At 45.7% G+C, this 18,280-nt stretch overlaps 1 protein-coding gene across 1 annotated transcript in view; it reads right to left on the minus strand.

The window, feature by feature from the left end:
* LOC129688969 (ankyrin repeat domain-containing protein 26-like) overlaps positions 1–17,451 on the minus strand; it is a 95,488-nt gene extending 78,037 nt beyond the window's left edge. Inside the window, exons 1-7 of the mRNA XM_055624047.1 lie at positions 17,249–17,451; positions 16,088–16,202; positions 15,625–15,798; positions 13,947–14,053; positions 13,161–13,298; positions 11,545–11,617; positions 6,056–6,162 (exon numbers count right to left, since the gene is read on the minus strand). Of these exons, the coding sequence (XP_055480022.1) occupies positions 6,056–6,162; positions 11,545–11,617; positions 13,161–13,298; positions 13,947–14,053; positions 15,625–15,798; positions 16,088–16,202; positions 17,249–17,451 (917 nt within the window). The remainder of the gene's footprint in view (positions 1–6,055; positions 6,163–11,544; positions 11,618–13,160; positions 13,299–13,946; positions 14,054–15,624; positions 15,799–16,087; positions 16,203–17,248) is intronic.
* Between the last annotated feature and the right edge of the window lie 829 nt (positions 17,452–18,280).

Here is an 18,280-nt window from a genome sequence, read left to right on the forward strand (position 1 = left end):
ATGGAAAGGTGAATATGCTGAATAAAAAATGGCTGCAGATATGTCACAAAGAGCAGGCATCAATACTTATAAGCTAAAATAAAGACTTTCTCCTCTAAGGTGCTTTTTTTCAGGGAATTTTTAATTACACAACAGCAAACGGAACTAAGACAAATGAGATCTATATAATCAGAGAACTTTTTCTATCCTCATTTTCCTAGGGAAACAAATAGTTGGGCTCTACTAGGTATTTCTCCAGAACAGAAATCTATTTGCAAAAGGAAGGTTTCAGAGCAACAGAAGAGCAACACGCACACACACTGATTTCATGAATGTCACTTCTCTGGGTAGTCTTTCTTCTGCTTTATCAGGGTAGGCAGATCTGAGTTAGTCCAAGGACTTACCTGGACTGCAAAGGTCACAAACTGCAAGTCCCTCCTCTATGCATTCTAAAGCAGCTTGGCTTCTGCCATGTGTGGTAAAAGTGAGACACAAAATTTATGTTTTAGTAGTCATATGAAAAATATTAAACAAGTAAATAATTAAAGGCTTATTTGATACGATGGCAAGCACCAAAAGTACCTTCCTGTGTTTTCAATCAAAGAAGAAAATGTAAAAATATAGATCATGAATCAAATACAGCACAGACCAGAAACTAGATTAGCGTGACGTCATAGAAAGTACCCAAGTCTGTTTTCCAAACAGACAAGCTTCTTCTCTTATGCTCAGGTTCTTCTAATTGATAAGAATTGTATTGGCTTACTTTACCATGGGTTGTTCAAGAGTCTCATATCTAAAAAACGTGAACAGAGACATAATAAAGTAACATAGATTTTGTTCTCAAAGGTTGGACTTCTTTAGGATTCCAAAGATGTATCATATCACAGGCTCAAACAACGAAGTCTGCACTCACCAGAAATAATGCCCTTATTGGATTATTACCTGTTTTATTTTTGTGACATGTAATTCAGAAGAGCTAAGATAGTTACTTCTAACTATAAATTCTCATTATGTTAACATGATTGCCAGCGAGTATAGCTGAATCACAGCCATGCAGGGAAAACTAACAAATGCAAAGATCTGAGTAGTGGGGACTACTACTGTTCCGTCACACTTAACCACATTGTTGGTTTGTTTGGCTAGTTGGTTATTTTGAGAAAGGGTCTCACTTTGTAGCCCTGGGTGGCCTGGGACTCAGAGATCTACCTCCCTTTGCCTTCTGAATGCTGGAATTAAAGGCATGTCCTGCCATACCAGGCCAAATTCTTGACACACACATAAGCACCCACGAGCATACCCCACACAATGATGCTTAGTCTCCATGACGAGTGGGAAAGAAAGGCACATATCCTGGGAGTGAGCCATTACATGTACAGCAGGTCATTTGAGCTACCCTGGAGAAGGGCACAGCGGGAACCCCACCACCTGAGACTTAAGGGTGTTTTTTTTTGTTTTTTGTTTTTTTTCACAGAAGGAAACTCTTCCTGCAGCACCGTCTGAACCTCACAGCAAAGGAGTCCCCCAGAGACGGTCTCCGTGGACGCCCACCACCATGGATGCCATGTCACCATCCATGTCACCGTGGATGCATAGGCTAATGTGGATTCTGCATGAGGTCTGGGGTGTGGAGAACAGTGAGTTTGTGTGCTGTGCATGAGGCTCCATCTGGGAGACCTAGCCAGCTGCTTAGAGCATGGCTCCTGGCCTTACTTTTCTGTTGCTGTGGTAAATGCCATGACCAAGGCAGCTTGTAAAAGAAAGTGCTTAATGGGATACAGATTCAGAGGGCTAGAGTCCATGATGGCAGATGGAGGCATGCTAGCAGCAACAACAGATGAGAGCTCACAATTTTTCTTTTTATATTTAAAAAAAATTTTTTTGAGATAATTGCAACATTTCTCCCTTTTACTCTCTCCAAACCTTTACACATACCCCTCCCATCCTCCTTCAAATTCATGACCTCTTACTTCATTGTTATTGTACACACACACACACACTCTGTCTCTCTCTCTTTTCTTCTGTTTCTTTTTTTCTCTGTCTCCTACATATAACCTGCCCCCTTCTAACACTAATGTTACTTGTGTCAATGTCTTCAGGGCTGACCACTTTGGCTATTTGGCAATGGACTAATTACTTACTGGGCTCTTCCCTGGGGAAGACTACCTTTCTTGCTCCCAGCTTTACTCAGTGGCCTATGGCTCCTCATGAGGTTGAGTGAGGACTCATGGTCTTTTCCCTGTCCACCTTGGCTTGTCGATTGCCATCGTCCTTCTTCAGCTCATGTTTTGGTGGTCACATTGGTGGGACTTTATCGATGTGGCTTCTGACATTATTAGGAGACACAATCCAAAGCAAACTCCCTGACCCTCTGGCTCTGATGATCATTCCACCCCATCTTGCACACTGTTCCCAGAGCTTTACGTGCAGAGCTTATTTCAGAGACGTATCTATTGGGACTGAGTTGCACAACTTTGCATTTTCATTGGTTGTGATTTTTCTGTAGTGGTCTCCATCAGTTGGAAAAAGAAGTTTTCCTACTGAGAGGTGAAGACTGTATTTATCTGTTGGTATAAGGACAAATGTTTATAGATTGTGATTTTAGGGGTTGTGCTGGTTTAGTAAGGTGATGGTTGTAGATTCTCTTCCAAGATCCATGACTTCACCAGTAGTTGGCTTGGTTTCCAGGACCAGGCATGATCTCCCTCTTGTTGATAGGGTCTTAAGCCCAATTAGAGATCTGTTACCACCAAGGTATGTGTGCCACTACTGTAGCACTGAGGTTATCATGCTATAATTGTGATTGATATTATTCACAGGCATCAGAGCTAGGTAGGACTGTCTGTTATCTCCCTCCTTTGGAAGCTTGCATCGTGCCTTCTGGTTGTGTTAAAGCTAGTGCTCAGGGAGGAGGCTTTCAGGGATCTCTGGTCCCTGATTCTGAAGTGCATAGTGTCTTCAGCAGTAAGGACTTTCCACCTCTGGGGCACAACCATGGGCAGTAGCAATGGAGTTGCTCGGACATCCCTGGCCAACAGCTCAAGGGGGCTTGTCATGTCTGTTGGGGGCTTTTGCTTGGTAGTCTTTGGCTCTTAGAGGATGTGCCAAACACCCAGATGAGAAAAGTGCATTAAAACTACACACACACACACACACACACACACACACACACACACACAGAGAGAGAGAGAGAGAGAGAGAGAGAGAATATATTATAGGGTTTTGGGGTAAATGGTTAATAGTATGATTCCTTGTCACCTTTTCAGACATTCATATTATTTTACCCTCCTCTCTCCTTCTGTATTTGTCACCCTCCCCCTTGAAAGATTCCCCCTTTTACCATTTCCCCTATCAAATTAGACCTCTGTCAGATGTATAATAGGTAGAGATTTCTTCCCCATTCTGTAGCCTGTCACTTTGCCTGAGCGTTGTTGTTCTTTGCCATACAGCTTTTCAGTTGCATGAAACTGATCTTAGTGCCTGTGTTATCAATGTCCTGTCAGGAAGTCTTCTGTGCCAGTGAGCTCAAGACTATTTCCACTTTCTTCCTATCAGATTCAGGCATCTGGGGCTGAGTTTTGTGCAGGGTGGTAAATATCTAATTTGCATTATTCTCCGTGTAGCCATCCAGGTTGACCAGTACCATTCTTTGAAGATGCTGTCTTTTCTCCAGTGTGTGTTTTTGGCTTCTTTGTCAAAACTCGGCTGAGCGGACTTATGTCTGGTTCCTTGATTCAATTTCATTGATTAACATGTCCACTTTTGTGCAAATGTCATGCTGTTTTTACTAATACATCTCTATAGTACAACTTGAAATCTGGGGTTGTGATATCTCCAGCAGTTATTATTCAAGATTGTTTTAGCAGTCCTGGGTTTTTGTTTGTTTTGTGTGTGTGTGTGTGTGTGTGTGTGTGTGTGTTTTCATATGAACTCGAAAATGTTTTTTTTTTTTTTTCTGTGAAGAACTGTGTCGGAATTTTGGTGGGTATTGTGATGAATCTGTAGATTGCTTTTGGGACAGCTAACACACTGACAAAATATAAAAATATTTTCACTATATTAATTTTACTGATCCATGAACATGGGGAATTTTCCATCTTCTGGGGTCTTCTTTAATTTCTTTCTTCTTCAATGACTGAAACTTTTATTATACAAGTCTTTCATTTGTCTGGTTAGTCACCCCAAGATTTTTTTGAGGCTTATTAATAAAGGTATTGCTTTCGTCGTTTTTTTTCTCAGTCCATTTATCATTTGTACACAGTCTGGCTAGTCTTATGTCAACATGGCAAAAACAAAGCCTATCCAGAAGGAAGGAACCCTCACTGAGAAAGTGCCTCCATGATATCTGGCTGTTTTTAAGTGATAATAACAACATATTCTCAATTAGTGATTGATGGGAGAGGGCTGTGCCCATTGTGGGTGGTGCTATCCCTCCGATGGTGGTCCTGGGTTCTATAAGAAAGCAGGCTGAGCCAGCCAGTAAACAGCATCCCTCTATGGCTCCTGCCTTCAGCTTCCTGCCCTGTCTGCATTCATGTCCTGACTTCTTGATGGTGAAATGCAATGTGGAAGTTTGCTTTTTGGTCTTCGTGTTTCAGTGCAGCAATAGGAATCCTGACTGAGACATAAGGCAACTGATTTTTATGTGCTAATTTTGTATCCTGATTCTTTGCTGAAAGTGTTTCTTAGCTGTAGAAATTTCCCGGTAGAATTTCTCGGGCCTTTTGTATAAAGTCATATTACCTGGAAATAAGGGTACTTTAAGTCCTTCATTTCCTACTTGTATCCCCTTCATCTCCATCAGCTGTCTTGTTGCATCTAGCTAAGACGTTAAGCACTACACTAGGTAGCTACACAGAGGGGGAATTCCTGATTTAGTGGAACTGCTTTGAGTTTCACTCCATTGGGGGTGATACTGGCTCTAGGCTTGCTGTAAATCATCTTTATTACGTTGAGGTATACCCCTTGTATCTCTAGTCTCAAGACTTTTATCCTGAAGGAATGCTGGATTTTGCCAAAGGCCTTCTCTGCATCCAATGAGATGAACATGTGGTTTTTGTCTTTCAGTCTGTTCATGTGGCGCTATATTTTGTTTTATTTTAGCAGTATGTTAGCTGTCCCAGTAGACCTGAAAATTTACATATAGGAACAGGATGAACGGCTTGGGAGCTCAAGTAGTCATTCTTGCAAATTGCCTTCAAAGCTATAAACAGAGACAGACTGAAGAGAAAGCCTCCCGGCTCCCTGTGGTACTGCAGCCTACTTTTTATTAATCTGAAGGGTTTTCACTAGTTATTGTACAAGTCATTGACCATGGGTTCGTGTGCGTGCATGTGCGTGCTGACTAGGCAGGCGCTGAAGGAAGCTCTGCCTTCTGGCAGCCTGCCTCGCATGCACCACCCTCCCCTGTGACAGGAATGACAGCGGCCATTATTAACGGTCCCAAGTCACACACCCAGCAAATGGGAAAGTAAGGAACGAAGCCCTAATCTTTTCTTTTATCACATACGTATGACTTCTTTATATAAAAAACGGATTTTTCTTCCTACCAATACATGGTCAGAGGAAGAAAAATCTGATATGATCAAATGATCTCATAATTAATAGCCACTCAGGAACAACATAGTGTCAACATTCTTTAAAAAGAAAAAAATTCAAGCATAGACATCCCAAATCATTTCAACTTTAATTTGTATTTAAAATGGCAGCTGTAGGAGGACGCATGTGTGAGAGGTCAAGGAAAATGAACTGCAAAGCTGAATCAGTCAACGCAAGACTGTTCTTTATACAACCGGCGTAACCCTTGGACCTTTTCACTGGTGTAAGCTCTTGTGAAGAAGAGTCAGCTGCAGAGCGCAAATACCAGGCAGATTTAGAGGGGAGCATTAATCATTGCAAGCGGTTGTCTTGTCTTTCCTACTCCAAATCATTGCTGTTCTGATTAACTCATGCTTTGCTGGCGTGGTTTTGCGAATGACTTTCTTCTTACCAGTTTAATGTTCCTGAGCTACTGTAGCCAGCCCGAACCCACCCCCGCTCCAAGCTTGTTTCAACTAAAGCAATGCACAAGCAGCTGTACCTCTCCAGCTGGTCAACCCCGCCTAGGTTTTCCTCCTCCTCTGCTGGCAGCTCTGCCACCCTTTGCCCGTTTTTCTTGAATGGGTGTGAACATGCTATGCAGCCATCCTGCTAAAAGAGAAAAGAAGAAAGCCAAGAGCTCATCAAATTCCGTATTTCTCAACTGCTCTGTCATCTTAGGAACAAACCTGCGACTCTGGGCGTGGGCTCTCTCTCCTCCCTCCAGATGCTGCCGCTGCTGAGCAAGCGCCAGCTGACCAGTGCTGCCACGCGGGGCTCTCCAAGACTGTCTTCATTGGCCCCACCCCACCTCAGCCCGCCTCTGACTCTGGAACTTTCATTCTATCGCATTTATCATGGCGCGTGTTTCCATTAAAGCACGGGCTTGCTGAGCTGGTGCTCTTTGACTTGCTCCCTGCCCGAGGTTGTTGAGAGATTCCTGCCCTTGGTGACACACTAGCCCAGGGTGGTGGTAGCCTGGCTTCTGAAGCGTTGCCCTCTGGGTGAGGAACCGGAATTGACCTCAACAGGGCTTCAACAGGCCTCACTTAGAGGCGCCAGCCCACAGCTGCTCCAGCTTCCTGTAGTCCTCCGACCACGCCCACCCAGCTCTGCCCAGGGTTTTGAGGCAAAAGTCTAGAGTCAAGGAAGCTAAGTTTCAGGGCCACACACTGTGAAGAACTTTCCAGTGATGTCAACACTCTCTCAAGGTTATGGAAAATATTCATTTAATTCAATTCATTTACGGTGTCAGGACCCCTGGTGCCAACACCTGGCACCCACGCTCCGGCTGGGACACTGTGGAAATGTAAAGGATCTTCTTGTTAGATGTTTTAATGCGCTTGCATGGTTTACATTTACAGGAGTTTCTTCTTCTTAGGAAAAATCCAGAAACTTGTCTTTCAATAATATCTTACCTTGGTTAATACACTGCTAATACTTTTCTTATGCCTTAAATAACCTTTTTGTAATTACCACATAATGAAGACATTCATTTAATTGCTATAAAAAAAGTGATTCTGTTAGCCAACCAGGGCTGTCTAAAAACTGTGACATTTCTAATAGGCAGAAACACAAACTGGAAAATTAGTACTTCCACATTCCACAAAAAAACATGGCAATCAGAATTCTAGGAAGAAAGTGCATTGTGAAAAGATGTGTTCAATGAACAGAAGGCATGGCTTACAAAGTTTAAGAAATGCTAATCTGCATTCCTAGCCTATGATCAGGGTTGAGGGACACTAGGAACAGTCTTTAAGCCTTCTTTCCTGGTCATGTTGCCTCCTTGGTGTGTTGCCTATTTATTTATGATGTAGTACCTCAAAAGAAATCATTTGAACTTACGTCTTTAACATTAAGAAGACTTTTTGAAATTTTGATGCAAAATTACTAGGACAATCCACATTGATTAATTAAAAATCTACACTACAGAAATTCAATTGGCTAGTTGTTAATTCACATTCAAAAATGCCGGGAGCCAAGGCTATTTACTGAAACCAAAGTCAAATAGTGAGCCAAAGCTAGTTAGTGGAGACAAAGCTATTTACTAAAGCCAAATAGTGAGCAAAAGTCATTTAGTGGAGACCTAAAGCTATTTAGTGAAAGAGTTACCTAGGACCCTAAATCATGGGTGATAGATTTGTGAGGACATCCGTATGTTAGTTTTAGAGCATCCATGAGGTATCTAAGAAAACATCCTTACGGTATCTTGCTGGTACAATATTCAAGCCATGAAAGCACTCTTGCTATCTCTTGCAGCAGTAATTTAACCTTCTCCCTTTCCTGCCTTCTCCCTATATAAGTCGGGTAAAATTTTTTAATAAACGAGGCTTTGATCAGACAAACAGACTTGGCCTCCATTCCTTGCATTTCTCCCCCCCCCCCCATTCCTTCCACTATCTTCTTTAGGAACCCGTTGAAGTCCCGCAGGTGGGGACACAAAAATACTGAAAGGATTCTAACACATAAGAGCAGCCCATGAGCTCTAGGTCACACAGACATGGGGACCTCAAACTCAAGCAGGCTGAAGCACACAGGAGTTTTAGGTGGAGTGACTGAGCACCGAGAGAAGGCTTCTAGCTCTTATAATATCAGCAAGTGATCCGAGGAGGATATGCGGGTGCTCCAAAATCTACACCACCAAACGCTTCAGAAATCAAACATTTACTGTACAGTATTGAGTCTGTACTTCCTAGAACTAGAGAATTATTCACTTAGCTGAAGAGACTCAACCATGCTCTCAATGGGGTGACCCAGAAAACACAATGCACTCCTAGTGTAATATGAATTTTGAGAACCCGTTATAAATGTCAAAATTTCCAGCTTTTTTCTGTCTGTCCCAATACAAAAGCAGGTACAGAACACAGATCAACTTACGTGACACTAGAATAAAGTGGTTTTTCTTTACTTCATTTTTCTACTGTTTCAAGTAAGCATACAAAGCCAAGCAAGCATATAGGTCGGTAGGTTTGACAGTGATTCCCCTGTCTCCAGAATCTGTGGATAGCTATAGTTCGGGAGGGTAGTGCCCTGCGAGCTCCCAGCCCCACCCCCTTCCTTTAAATGCTACAAGAACATCGCATATTCTCTCTTATGCCCTTTGATGATCTAGTGATATGCTTTAATCTTCTTTAAGAATATGTCTGTCGGGGCCTGGAGAGTTGCTCAGAGGCTAAGAGCACTGGCTGCTCTTCTAGATTTCAATTCCCAGCAACTACAAGGTGGCTCACAACCATCTTCTGGTGCCCTCATCTGGTGTGCAGGTGTACATGCAGACAGAATAGTGTATACATAATAAATAAATAAATCATTTTTTTAAAGACTACCTTAAAAAAAAAGAATGTCTTATACGGCTTACTATGCTATAGCACACGCATGTGCATTTACACAGGCATGTACACAACATGCATACATCAAAACAGACAAAACCAACCCTCTAGATTCTCTAGATTTGTCCATGTTCTCCAAACAAACAAACAAACAAACAAAAGCAGCTTACTGGACAAAAATTCCCACACACTGTAAGTCATTGTGGATAAAATTCATCAAGTGAACAGAGGCCAAAACCAGCTAGTGCTCAGCTCTCCGATGGAGTAACATATAAAACCACATACGTGTGTTTATGTATATGTGTATCACGTATGTGAAATACATTTCCCAAGGCAAATAAAAATCTTCTCCTTCAAAAAACTCCACAAAGAAGAGAAGATTGCCACAGCTTTGAAAACAAAGGAATCAGAAACTGACTGTCCACAGCAAAACCCAGCATAGCCCCTCTGCAAGGGAGGAGGGCTTCCTGCTCTAAGGGTAACTGCCCCTGAGCACTAAACCAGTGAAGCTCCTTGCTTCTCAATGACTGCTTGCAACCCTTGCGGTAACTCTTGACATGGCTGGGGAAAATGCCAGTTTTCAATGTAGACACTTCATTCGCTGCCTTCATCAACAACCCAAGACTCCGTATTAAACAAACTTGTATAGAAACTTATGTTGATGAATCCCAAAAGCTAAAGGAATGGTTGCTGTCAGCCCCCCCGCTTTGGGAATTGCGCTGGATAAGTCGTAACACCTGGAATCTCTCCTAAGTTAGGGGACATTCCCAGACATGTAGATGAAGATACAGAAACGGCCCTGATATCTCTCCGCAATAATTGATGTAAGCATGTCTAATACAGAGGCAGAGGGTGAATGGGCCGCCTGATGACACAGATGATTTGAACCTGAATGGCAGGAGGACTCAAGAGAAATACAAGATCCTGCCGCCCCAGGAAGACCAGTGGAAAAGAAAGGCGTCCAGGCGTCATATTACCTAAGACCTTTAGCAATTCTTCTCATTCATGACTTCAGGAGAGAAAGGAGTGGTGGGGAGGATGGAGAGAGAGGCTACAATCTACAGCCCCAAACCTCACATGAACCTACTGATCGGACCCACCCTTGCTCCAGCCGCCGCCGAGAGATGTCCCGGAAAAGCCTGCCATCAGATTTCACTCAGATGCAGCCCCGCCAGGAGCATGCACAGCCTCTGACATCATAAGGGTATCATCACACAGTGCCTAATATCCCCAGGCTGAGAGAACTCAGGAAGCTGTGTAGCCTTATTCTAGAGTAAAACCTGTCCCCTATCAGTCCCCAGAGCCTCAAGAACAGCCTAAGGGCAAAGCCAGCTACCAGCAAAACAAGGTGAGACTGCAAAGCCCTCCACCAAAAAAGGTGAAACAGATCAAGTAGAAAGCCAAGTGCAGCTTTAACTCTATCCAGAGTTATGAGCTCGCTGTGGTTTAAGTAAGCTGTTCAGTACTTTTCTTTTAGGCTCTTGGAGTGTAATCAGACTGCAATGATCCCTACTTCACCATACTTTCCTTTTAATTAGATTGCTTCCTGGAATGTTTGTTTAGCCTTATTGTTAGTATATAAGCATTAGTATTTGTTTTCACAACCCAAGAAATCTCATTCTTAAAATCGTAAGATGAAAAAGACTGCCCCATTACAAATCCAGAAGGTCCTTGAGATCCTAACAAAGGTACAGAAGAAATCTTGTGCCATTATGAGATTGTGCTGTCCACAGCTGTCCTGACAACTTGGACAATAGGTCCCTGGTCCCCTGTGATTTACACTCGGAAATTAAATCTAGGTTGAATTCTGCCTTACATTTTAATGATTTCCTACTAAAGCTTCATGGAAATCAGGCACCTCCTGCTAAAAAGGCCATTACCTTTAGTGTTGATCTTGGGAACAGGGACTACATCCTGATTCCATGAATGAAAACATCTTCCCTACCAGATTCACAACCTTCACAAGGCGCCAGAGCTGTGGTCTAATTTCCTAATGCTGTGACCCTTTAATTTAGCTTCTCATGTTGTGGTGACCCCAGACCATAAAATTATTTTCCTTGCTACTTCATAACTTTAAGTTATGGGGAGAACTTAAGCAACTTGGAGAGAAAAGTTATTTCATCTCATAGCTTCCAGGGAAGCCAGGAAGCCGGGGCAGAAACTCAGGGCAGGAACCTGGAGGCAGGAACTGATGCAGAGACCACGGAGGGGTGCTGCTCACCTGCTTGCTCCCCCACCCCCACCCCGCCTTGCTCCATTCATTTTCTTACACACCTCAGGACTACTTTCTCAGGGGTGGCGCCACTCACAATGGGTGAACAGTGCTGCCTCAGAAGCCACCAGGATTGCATACAGGACTATTTACAAAACTCACAAGTATGGCTCTTCACTGTGAGGCCCACGCCATGCTTTCAGAGTATCGCCCTGTTCCTAGCCGAGCTCCTCCGTGCCTTAATGCTTGTGCATAAAATCTACGTTAAAGCCTTTTTTCAACCTCAATTCTGCTGTTAGAGCACAACAAAATTAAATTTATAGCAAAGTTTCCCCCACTCAGAGCTGAGGTCTTGATCTAGCCCTGTGCTAGCTAGGCAAGCACTTCACCACCAAGCCAAATCCCCAAATGCCCAGGGCAGAGAGTCAGCATCACAAGTGAGCCTCTTACCTTGGCATCAAAACTGTGTCTATCTTCCTTTGCCGTAGGCTCAGGACAACTGCCACCAAGGTCTTGGGAAGGCCTTTGGAGTAAAAGCCACAGTGAGAGGTGAGTGTCGTTTTGTTAAGAATCCTAATAAATGGCACTTAAAAAAAAGACTATTATTCATAAATTGTTTTACAGGTGAATATGTTTATGTGAGTGCACTGACAAGGGCATTGGAGTCCCTGGAGCTAGAGTTACAGGTAGTTTTGAGTAGCTTGGAGTGTAGCTCCCAACCGCACCAAATCCAGCCCCTCCTGCACAGCTGGATGCTCTGAACTGCAGAGCCATCTCACATTCTTTTCTCTTCCTTCCTTCCTTCCTTCCTTCCTTCCTTCCTTCCTTCCTTCCTTGCATCCTTCCTCTCTTTTTCTTTCTCTCTCTTTCTCTCTTTCTTTCGCAGTCTAACTATGCTGGCTGCCCTGAAACTCTGTGGACCAGGCTGGCCTCAAATTCACAGAGATCCACCTGCCTCTGGCCCCTTAGTGCTGGGAGATTAAAGGCATATGCCACCTCACCCACCCATGTGGCATTTTTTATTTGTTTCTATGTCAACTTCTGAAACAATCAAGCTTGCAGTTTCCTCTGCAAGAGAAGTGCTTCTACTTCTCTCCACTAAGAAAAGTTTGAGGAACACTCCCTCTGGATTCCACAGCAAAGAGTTTACAGGCAGTGCCCTAGAGGACCTGGGCGTAATTTGTGTGCACAGATTAGAGATCTCTTCAGGAATGAAGAGAAGATGCAATGACTGGTTCTTTTATCTTTTCTTTTACTACAGGAACTGACACGGCTGAAAAAAGCCTTGAAAATGTCCACCAGAAGTCAGAATGGAGAACAGTCTGTATGTAGCTACTGGGCATCTCTCCCCCCCCCCCCCAAAAAAAAAAAGATTCAAACATGTAAAATTATTGAAAACAAAACAACAAAAACCAGGCAATATAGAGTTGGCTCAGCGGTTAAGAACATTGGCTGCTCTTGCAGAGGACTCAGATTTGATTCCTAACACTCACATGACAGCTCACAACTGTTTCTAAGTCTAGTACCAGGAACTCAGACACCCTCTCCTGGCCTCTGCAGGCCCCAGTCATGCAATCGAGCCATAAGCATACATGCAGGCAAAGCACCCATACACGTAAAATAAAAATAATTAAAAAAAGAATGGTGTTGAATGAGATAACTACGTTTCCAGCTAAATCTGACAATAATAGAGCCAAACAGCTAACTAGACAACTTAGAGACAGGACGCTATTTGTACCCCATGTGTGGGTCTTTTCATTGGAATGAAAGGGCAGTGCTCCGTCTTAAGGACAGGGGACTTAATATCCTGAGGGAGGGCTTGTGTTGGTGAATCCCAGCTCAATGCCCAGCACTGCCAAACTAAAGGTCTGAGCCGGAGAGCTCTGTACCCTTTGCTACTCCAAACTAGCATAGCCCTTTGCTTGGTGTCTGGTGAATGACTTCAACTAAGTCCGAGCCACTCCAACATTTCCCAGAGTGGACTGTGACATCTCCTTGGCTACAGGGGAGATTTGGCTGTTAAGGACACCATTCCGAAGTTAGCCACTGTGAATATTCACACTTACAAATGGACGGTTTCGAAGACAGAGTAGCTTTGTGCGGTCGCTCCACAGGCGTCCACCAGAGATGCGTCAGCGCCTTGCTGGAGAAGAAAGCTGATCATGTTTTTAGACTGAGTTCTCACCGCGTGAATGAGGGCGGACCTGACGGAGCAAACAGAAAGTCACCCCGATGCACTCGTCTTCTTTGTTCCTTTGTTTGTAGTTTTGTGGGAGTATTTTTTTTGAGACACTATCTACATAGCCCTGGTTGTCCTGGGTAACTCGCTATGTAGACGAGGTACGTGGCACCCCACCAATCTCCCTGACACGCTTGAAGGAGGTCGTATAAACAACTCAGCTGTGCCATACCGAGTTCCTGCCCCGGCTGTGTGTGTTAGCGTGGCCGTCAGCAGTCAAGGACAGACAGAAGTACCGGGAGGACGGCATTCACTGATCCCTGTCGCCTCCAGTGCCGGAAGGAAGCAGGGAGAAGCCACCCGCGCCACCGCTGTATGGCAGCCAGCTGGGCTGGGTCTAGATCGTCTCCCGGAAGTGCGTGGCTGACCGGAAGTGGGGGAACTGACCGTCTCCCTTACTTCCCCGGCCCCATGTAATGTGCCACAAAACTGTTTGCGCTATTTTTAAAAGTTATTAACATAGGTAACAGTAGTGGTAATGGCAGGGCGGAGAAACACTTGCTCCTGCGGGGGGCCTGGGTTCGGGTCTCGGACCCACACTGAGCCGCGCGTGTCGGCCTGGCTGTGGACACTCTGGAAGGTCACGAGGACTTAGGCGAGCTTTTCAAGGTACCTCCTGCAGTTATCCTGGGCGTTCACGTCGGCCGCCGACTGAACCAGCAGTCTCACCATCTCCTGCTTGTTTTCTAGCACCGCAAGGATAAGCGGCGTGTAGCCGTTCTGTGGAAACGAAAAGCAGTTCACGCCTCACGCGGCCGCCCACTTCTCCGTCAGCTGCGACCCTGCTGAGAGCCCAGGACGACCCCCCACCTCCCACGGCAGCCCGGTACGCTCGCAGCTCAGGCCAGTCTGCCCCAGGCTCGGCCCCGCGCCCCTGGGTCCCCGAACCCTGCTCCCGCCAGCGTTCTGCACAGCCCTGAGGAGCTGTGCCCAGCGAGTCGGGAGCTGCCCGAGGTTGGGAGCCATGTTGTCCACAGTGCCAGGAAACGTAGAGTCATTTCTGGGAGACTGACATGAAGTATAGATCCGGATTACCCTTGTCCGTTAGCGGGAACAATCTCGGAAGCCATGACAGCGTGTCAACACCAGGCTGGCAATAAACCCGTGCACACAGAGGAAGAGTGGGTGACACGAGGGAGCGGCCGGGTGTGTCCCCATTAAACCGGAGCGCACACGGGCTTTTCCGGTAAGTGGTGTCTTGTCCACCGCCAGTTTCAAAGGCTCAGGGGAAGCGGGATTCGGTTATTTGGGGCGCCTCTGCAGATGCCTCCTGAAGTTTAGGTGAGGACCGCAGTTTCTGGCTCACCTCGACTCCAGCCTTTGAGTTCCTCTTTCTGCAGTGGCTCTGGCTAAGAGCTCAGGGGCAATGGGGGTTTCTGCAAATCTTTCTTTTCATTAACACCATGTTCTGCCAACTCAGAAGTGCGTGAAGATATTTTTAATGTGTTTTTAAAAGATGTATTTCTTTTTATTCTATGTGCGTGGGTGTTTTGCCTCTGTGTGTCAATGTGCCACCTGCAGGCTGTGCCTGTGGAAGCCAGGAGGGGGCGCGCGATCCTCTCAACCAGAGTTACAGCCGGTTGTGAGATTCTGTGTGGGTGCTGAGCAGGGCTCCTCTGCAGAGCGAGGGCCAAATCCCACACTTACTTCATTATGCAAAAAAGTATTGTTCGTCTGCAAGACAGATTTGACAGCCGTTTAAGCTCTTATTTAATCAGCACTCACAGGAAAGGGGAACATGCCCCCAAATTATCTGGTCCCTCCGTGGTGAAATCTGGTTCTAGACAGCTTTGTCTGTCTGTCTGGTTTGTCTGTCTCACCACGCTTCTGTCTGCCTCAGATAGGCTGGTCTTAAACTCACAGAGATCTACCTGCCTCAGCCTCCCAAGTGCTGGGATTAAAGGTGTGGGCTACCACACCTGGCCTGCTTCTAAAGAAATTTTGTTCTCTTGTCTTGTGTTACTCTCATCAGGAAAAAAACAAAACAAACAAACAAACAAACAAACAAAAAAAACCTGTGGCAAATATTGAAATTATATTTTTAAAGAAACCTTTGGTAACATATTTAAAGAACATGCATTTTTTTTTTACAGTTAACATATTTTAGTTCATTTTTTCAAATATTTTATGGATACATAAAGTTGTGTGCTATAAAACTTTGTCAGTTAACTTATTCCGAACCATTTTTAATCGAGGAATTCTCACTTCTGCTTCTACGTGTGGAAATGGTCCGCACACCCCTGTGCTCGCGCCTCCTAAGCAAGTTTTTGGGAAACAATGTTGGGTGTTACCTTTGTCTTCACTTCAATGTTCGCGCTGAACGCCAGGAGTTTGGCGGCTATGGAGGGGTTGTTGTTGTACACTGCGTAATGGAGCGCGGCGTTTTGATAGGCATCCACCGTGTTTGGGTCAGCACCCTTCTCCAGCAGAATCCTTACACATTCTTCGTGCTGGCGCTGTGTGGCCTGTGGGGGGCATCCCAAGGGGACAGGCCAGTCAGTTCAAGAAAAACCTTCCACGGGTTTCACCAAGTAGTTACGCTTAAATGCCAGATATTCGTTTTTATTCAAGATAAAAGGTTTGAGACTGTTTTCTTATGTATCCCAGGGTTGTGTGGGTTCCCTGTCCTCCTGCCTCCGCCTTCACTAAGGCAGGGTACAGGCCCCACATTGGCCTCCCACATGATGAGGTACAGGCCTCCCACACCTGAATATCTGGGGGTTATACTAATTCATCTTGTTGGCTCCTGATTACCTTGATCAGAGCTGTGCTTTCATCACGATCCCGGGCTTCAATGTTGCAATCATACCATAGCAAGAGGGATGCCATTTCTGACTGGCCATGAGCACAGGCATAATGCAGAGCAGTCCTGAGAGACAGAGAGAAAGAGAGAGAGGGGTGAGAGAGAACCTGAGAGCTATGGCACAGCGTTACAGAAAGACAGCTGTGTAGGGACTGCCCTCGCTTTTCTTCTGAAGCAGAGGAGCCTATTTGAATTTCTTTCTTTCTTTCTGTTTAGCAGTGCTAGGAATAGGGCACTTAAACATGGGGCGGAGCCAACGGACAATTTTGCAAAGGAAGATTTGGACTGTGTGGTTGACCACACTCTGCCTAAAGCAGAGGCCACATTGGCAAGCACCGTGGCTTTTCAGGTCTCAAAGACGTTCGAGCCTTTGGGAACCACCCGCTTCTGCATCAAGGAAGCAACTGAAGCTGATGAGATACTTGTAGGAACTCTAGAGCTTCCCACGCCTGTGTGATGAAGACAGAAGCTGATCAAACTATCCCACTTTGGGGCCAAAAGAACTAATAGCTGAGTCAGCAGGTGTTAAACGAAGATGGCCACCCTGAAAAACCAAATGTGAAGCCATCCTCACACTTCACGTAAGGCCCCTCAGGAAATGACATGTATTCCTTGGTTACTGTGAAATAAAATGAATACGGGATTTTATGGAGTGTTTTTGTTTGTTTGTTTTTTGTTTTGTTTTGTTTTGTTTTGGTCCTGGGACCCATGCCATTATGAACTTTTTCATGTGCACATTTAAAGAAAATGCTGTGTACACTCGACATTGTGGGTGAAATCACATTTAAATTGTCAGTAACGTGCTCTGAAAGCAGAACTAGTTAGGGGTTGGAAAGCAACTAAGGTTTAGCTTTTGCTTTGTGTCTCATGGACGATGCCCGGGCTCCAGCCCTGTCCAGGGTGTGCAGGTTTCGGGTGCTGAGCAGCGTGTGGTGGAGAAAGGCTGACACCCGGCTGCCCGCCCTCTCCTCCTCCCTCCCCATGAAAGCAGGCCACAGCCTCCCTCCCCAACTCCTGAGGCCAAGATCAGGAGGGCGGCATTCCTCTCCTTAGGCCCTGCTCCCACTCTCTCCTCCTCGTTCCCGGCCACCCCAGACCCTGCGCACTCTGACCTTTTCTTCCGGTCTGTAACGTTCACGTTAACATCCCCAAATTCGAGCATCCTCTGCACTTGGATTATGTCGCCCATGCTCGCAGCCTTGTGGATCTTTTTCACAGGCGTGTACCCAGTGAGGTACCTGGGAGGGTCTTGGCTCTCAGAATGCCTGAAGCCCAGGAAGCCCCAGGGCGAATGGCCCTTGAAGATCTTCTTCATGGCTCAGACTGTGGCCCTTCACCCCAGTTCTATCCGTCCAGAACTCAGTATTTATACCACCTCACTGCCTCCCGATGACAACCTCAGTGCTCACAATAAGGCAGACCTTTCAGGTCCCAATCTTAGCCAAGGCTAGTCTCAAGGCAGAGTCAATCAAGTCTTGGAATCTCTCCAGGATGCACCCAGAGAGGAGCCCCAAGGTTTGGCATGCCTCCACCTCTTAGGCAGTTGGCAGGACTGTCGTTGCCCAGCAACACCTTATGCGCATGCTCCAGAAGGGACCTCCTGCACCAATCACAGCAGGCTGGCGACAGTGCTCAGCGAGCCAGCAAGTGTTAAAAATGTGCTCCCCTGCGGGGAGAATCCAGATGTGCTATGCTCGCCCTCGGGCTTTCTGGCTTTAGGGAAGCTGAGAACCAAGAACCTCTCAGGTACTCACTGGGTACGCCCCTGTGAAAAAGATCCGCAGAGCAGCAAGCCTGGGCTACGTGACGCAAGTACAGAGGATGCCCAAAATGCTTTGCCACTCGAAGTCTCGGAGCATAACTCCCTTAGGATGGACCTTCAGGCTGCTGAAGGCTGGCCTCCAAAAAACACCTTCCTCAGAATTCGAACTTTGACGACGGCAGGATCTTGAGTGCCCAACCAGCCAGGGTGACAAGGTATGATCCGTCCCCAACAAGCAAGCAAGCAAGCAAGCGAAAAACCCTCTCAGGATCTCCACGAGGGCTGTTTTCACTCCCTCACCTCCGCCCCGTTGCACGACAGTCTGTGTCGTGGTGTGCCAGCTGGTGTGGAGGACGCTGCATGCTCTCCGGACAGAATAAAA

Source organism: Psammomys obesus, unplaced genomic scaffold, assembly GCF_907164565.1.
Source record: "Psammomys obesus unplaced genomic scaffold, mPsaObe1.curated_primary_1811, whole genome shotgun sequence".
Lineage (NCBI taxonomy): Eukaryota > Metazoa > Chordata > Mammalia > Rodentia > Muridae > Psammomys > Psammomys obesus.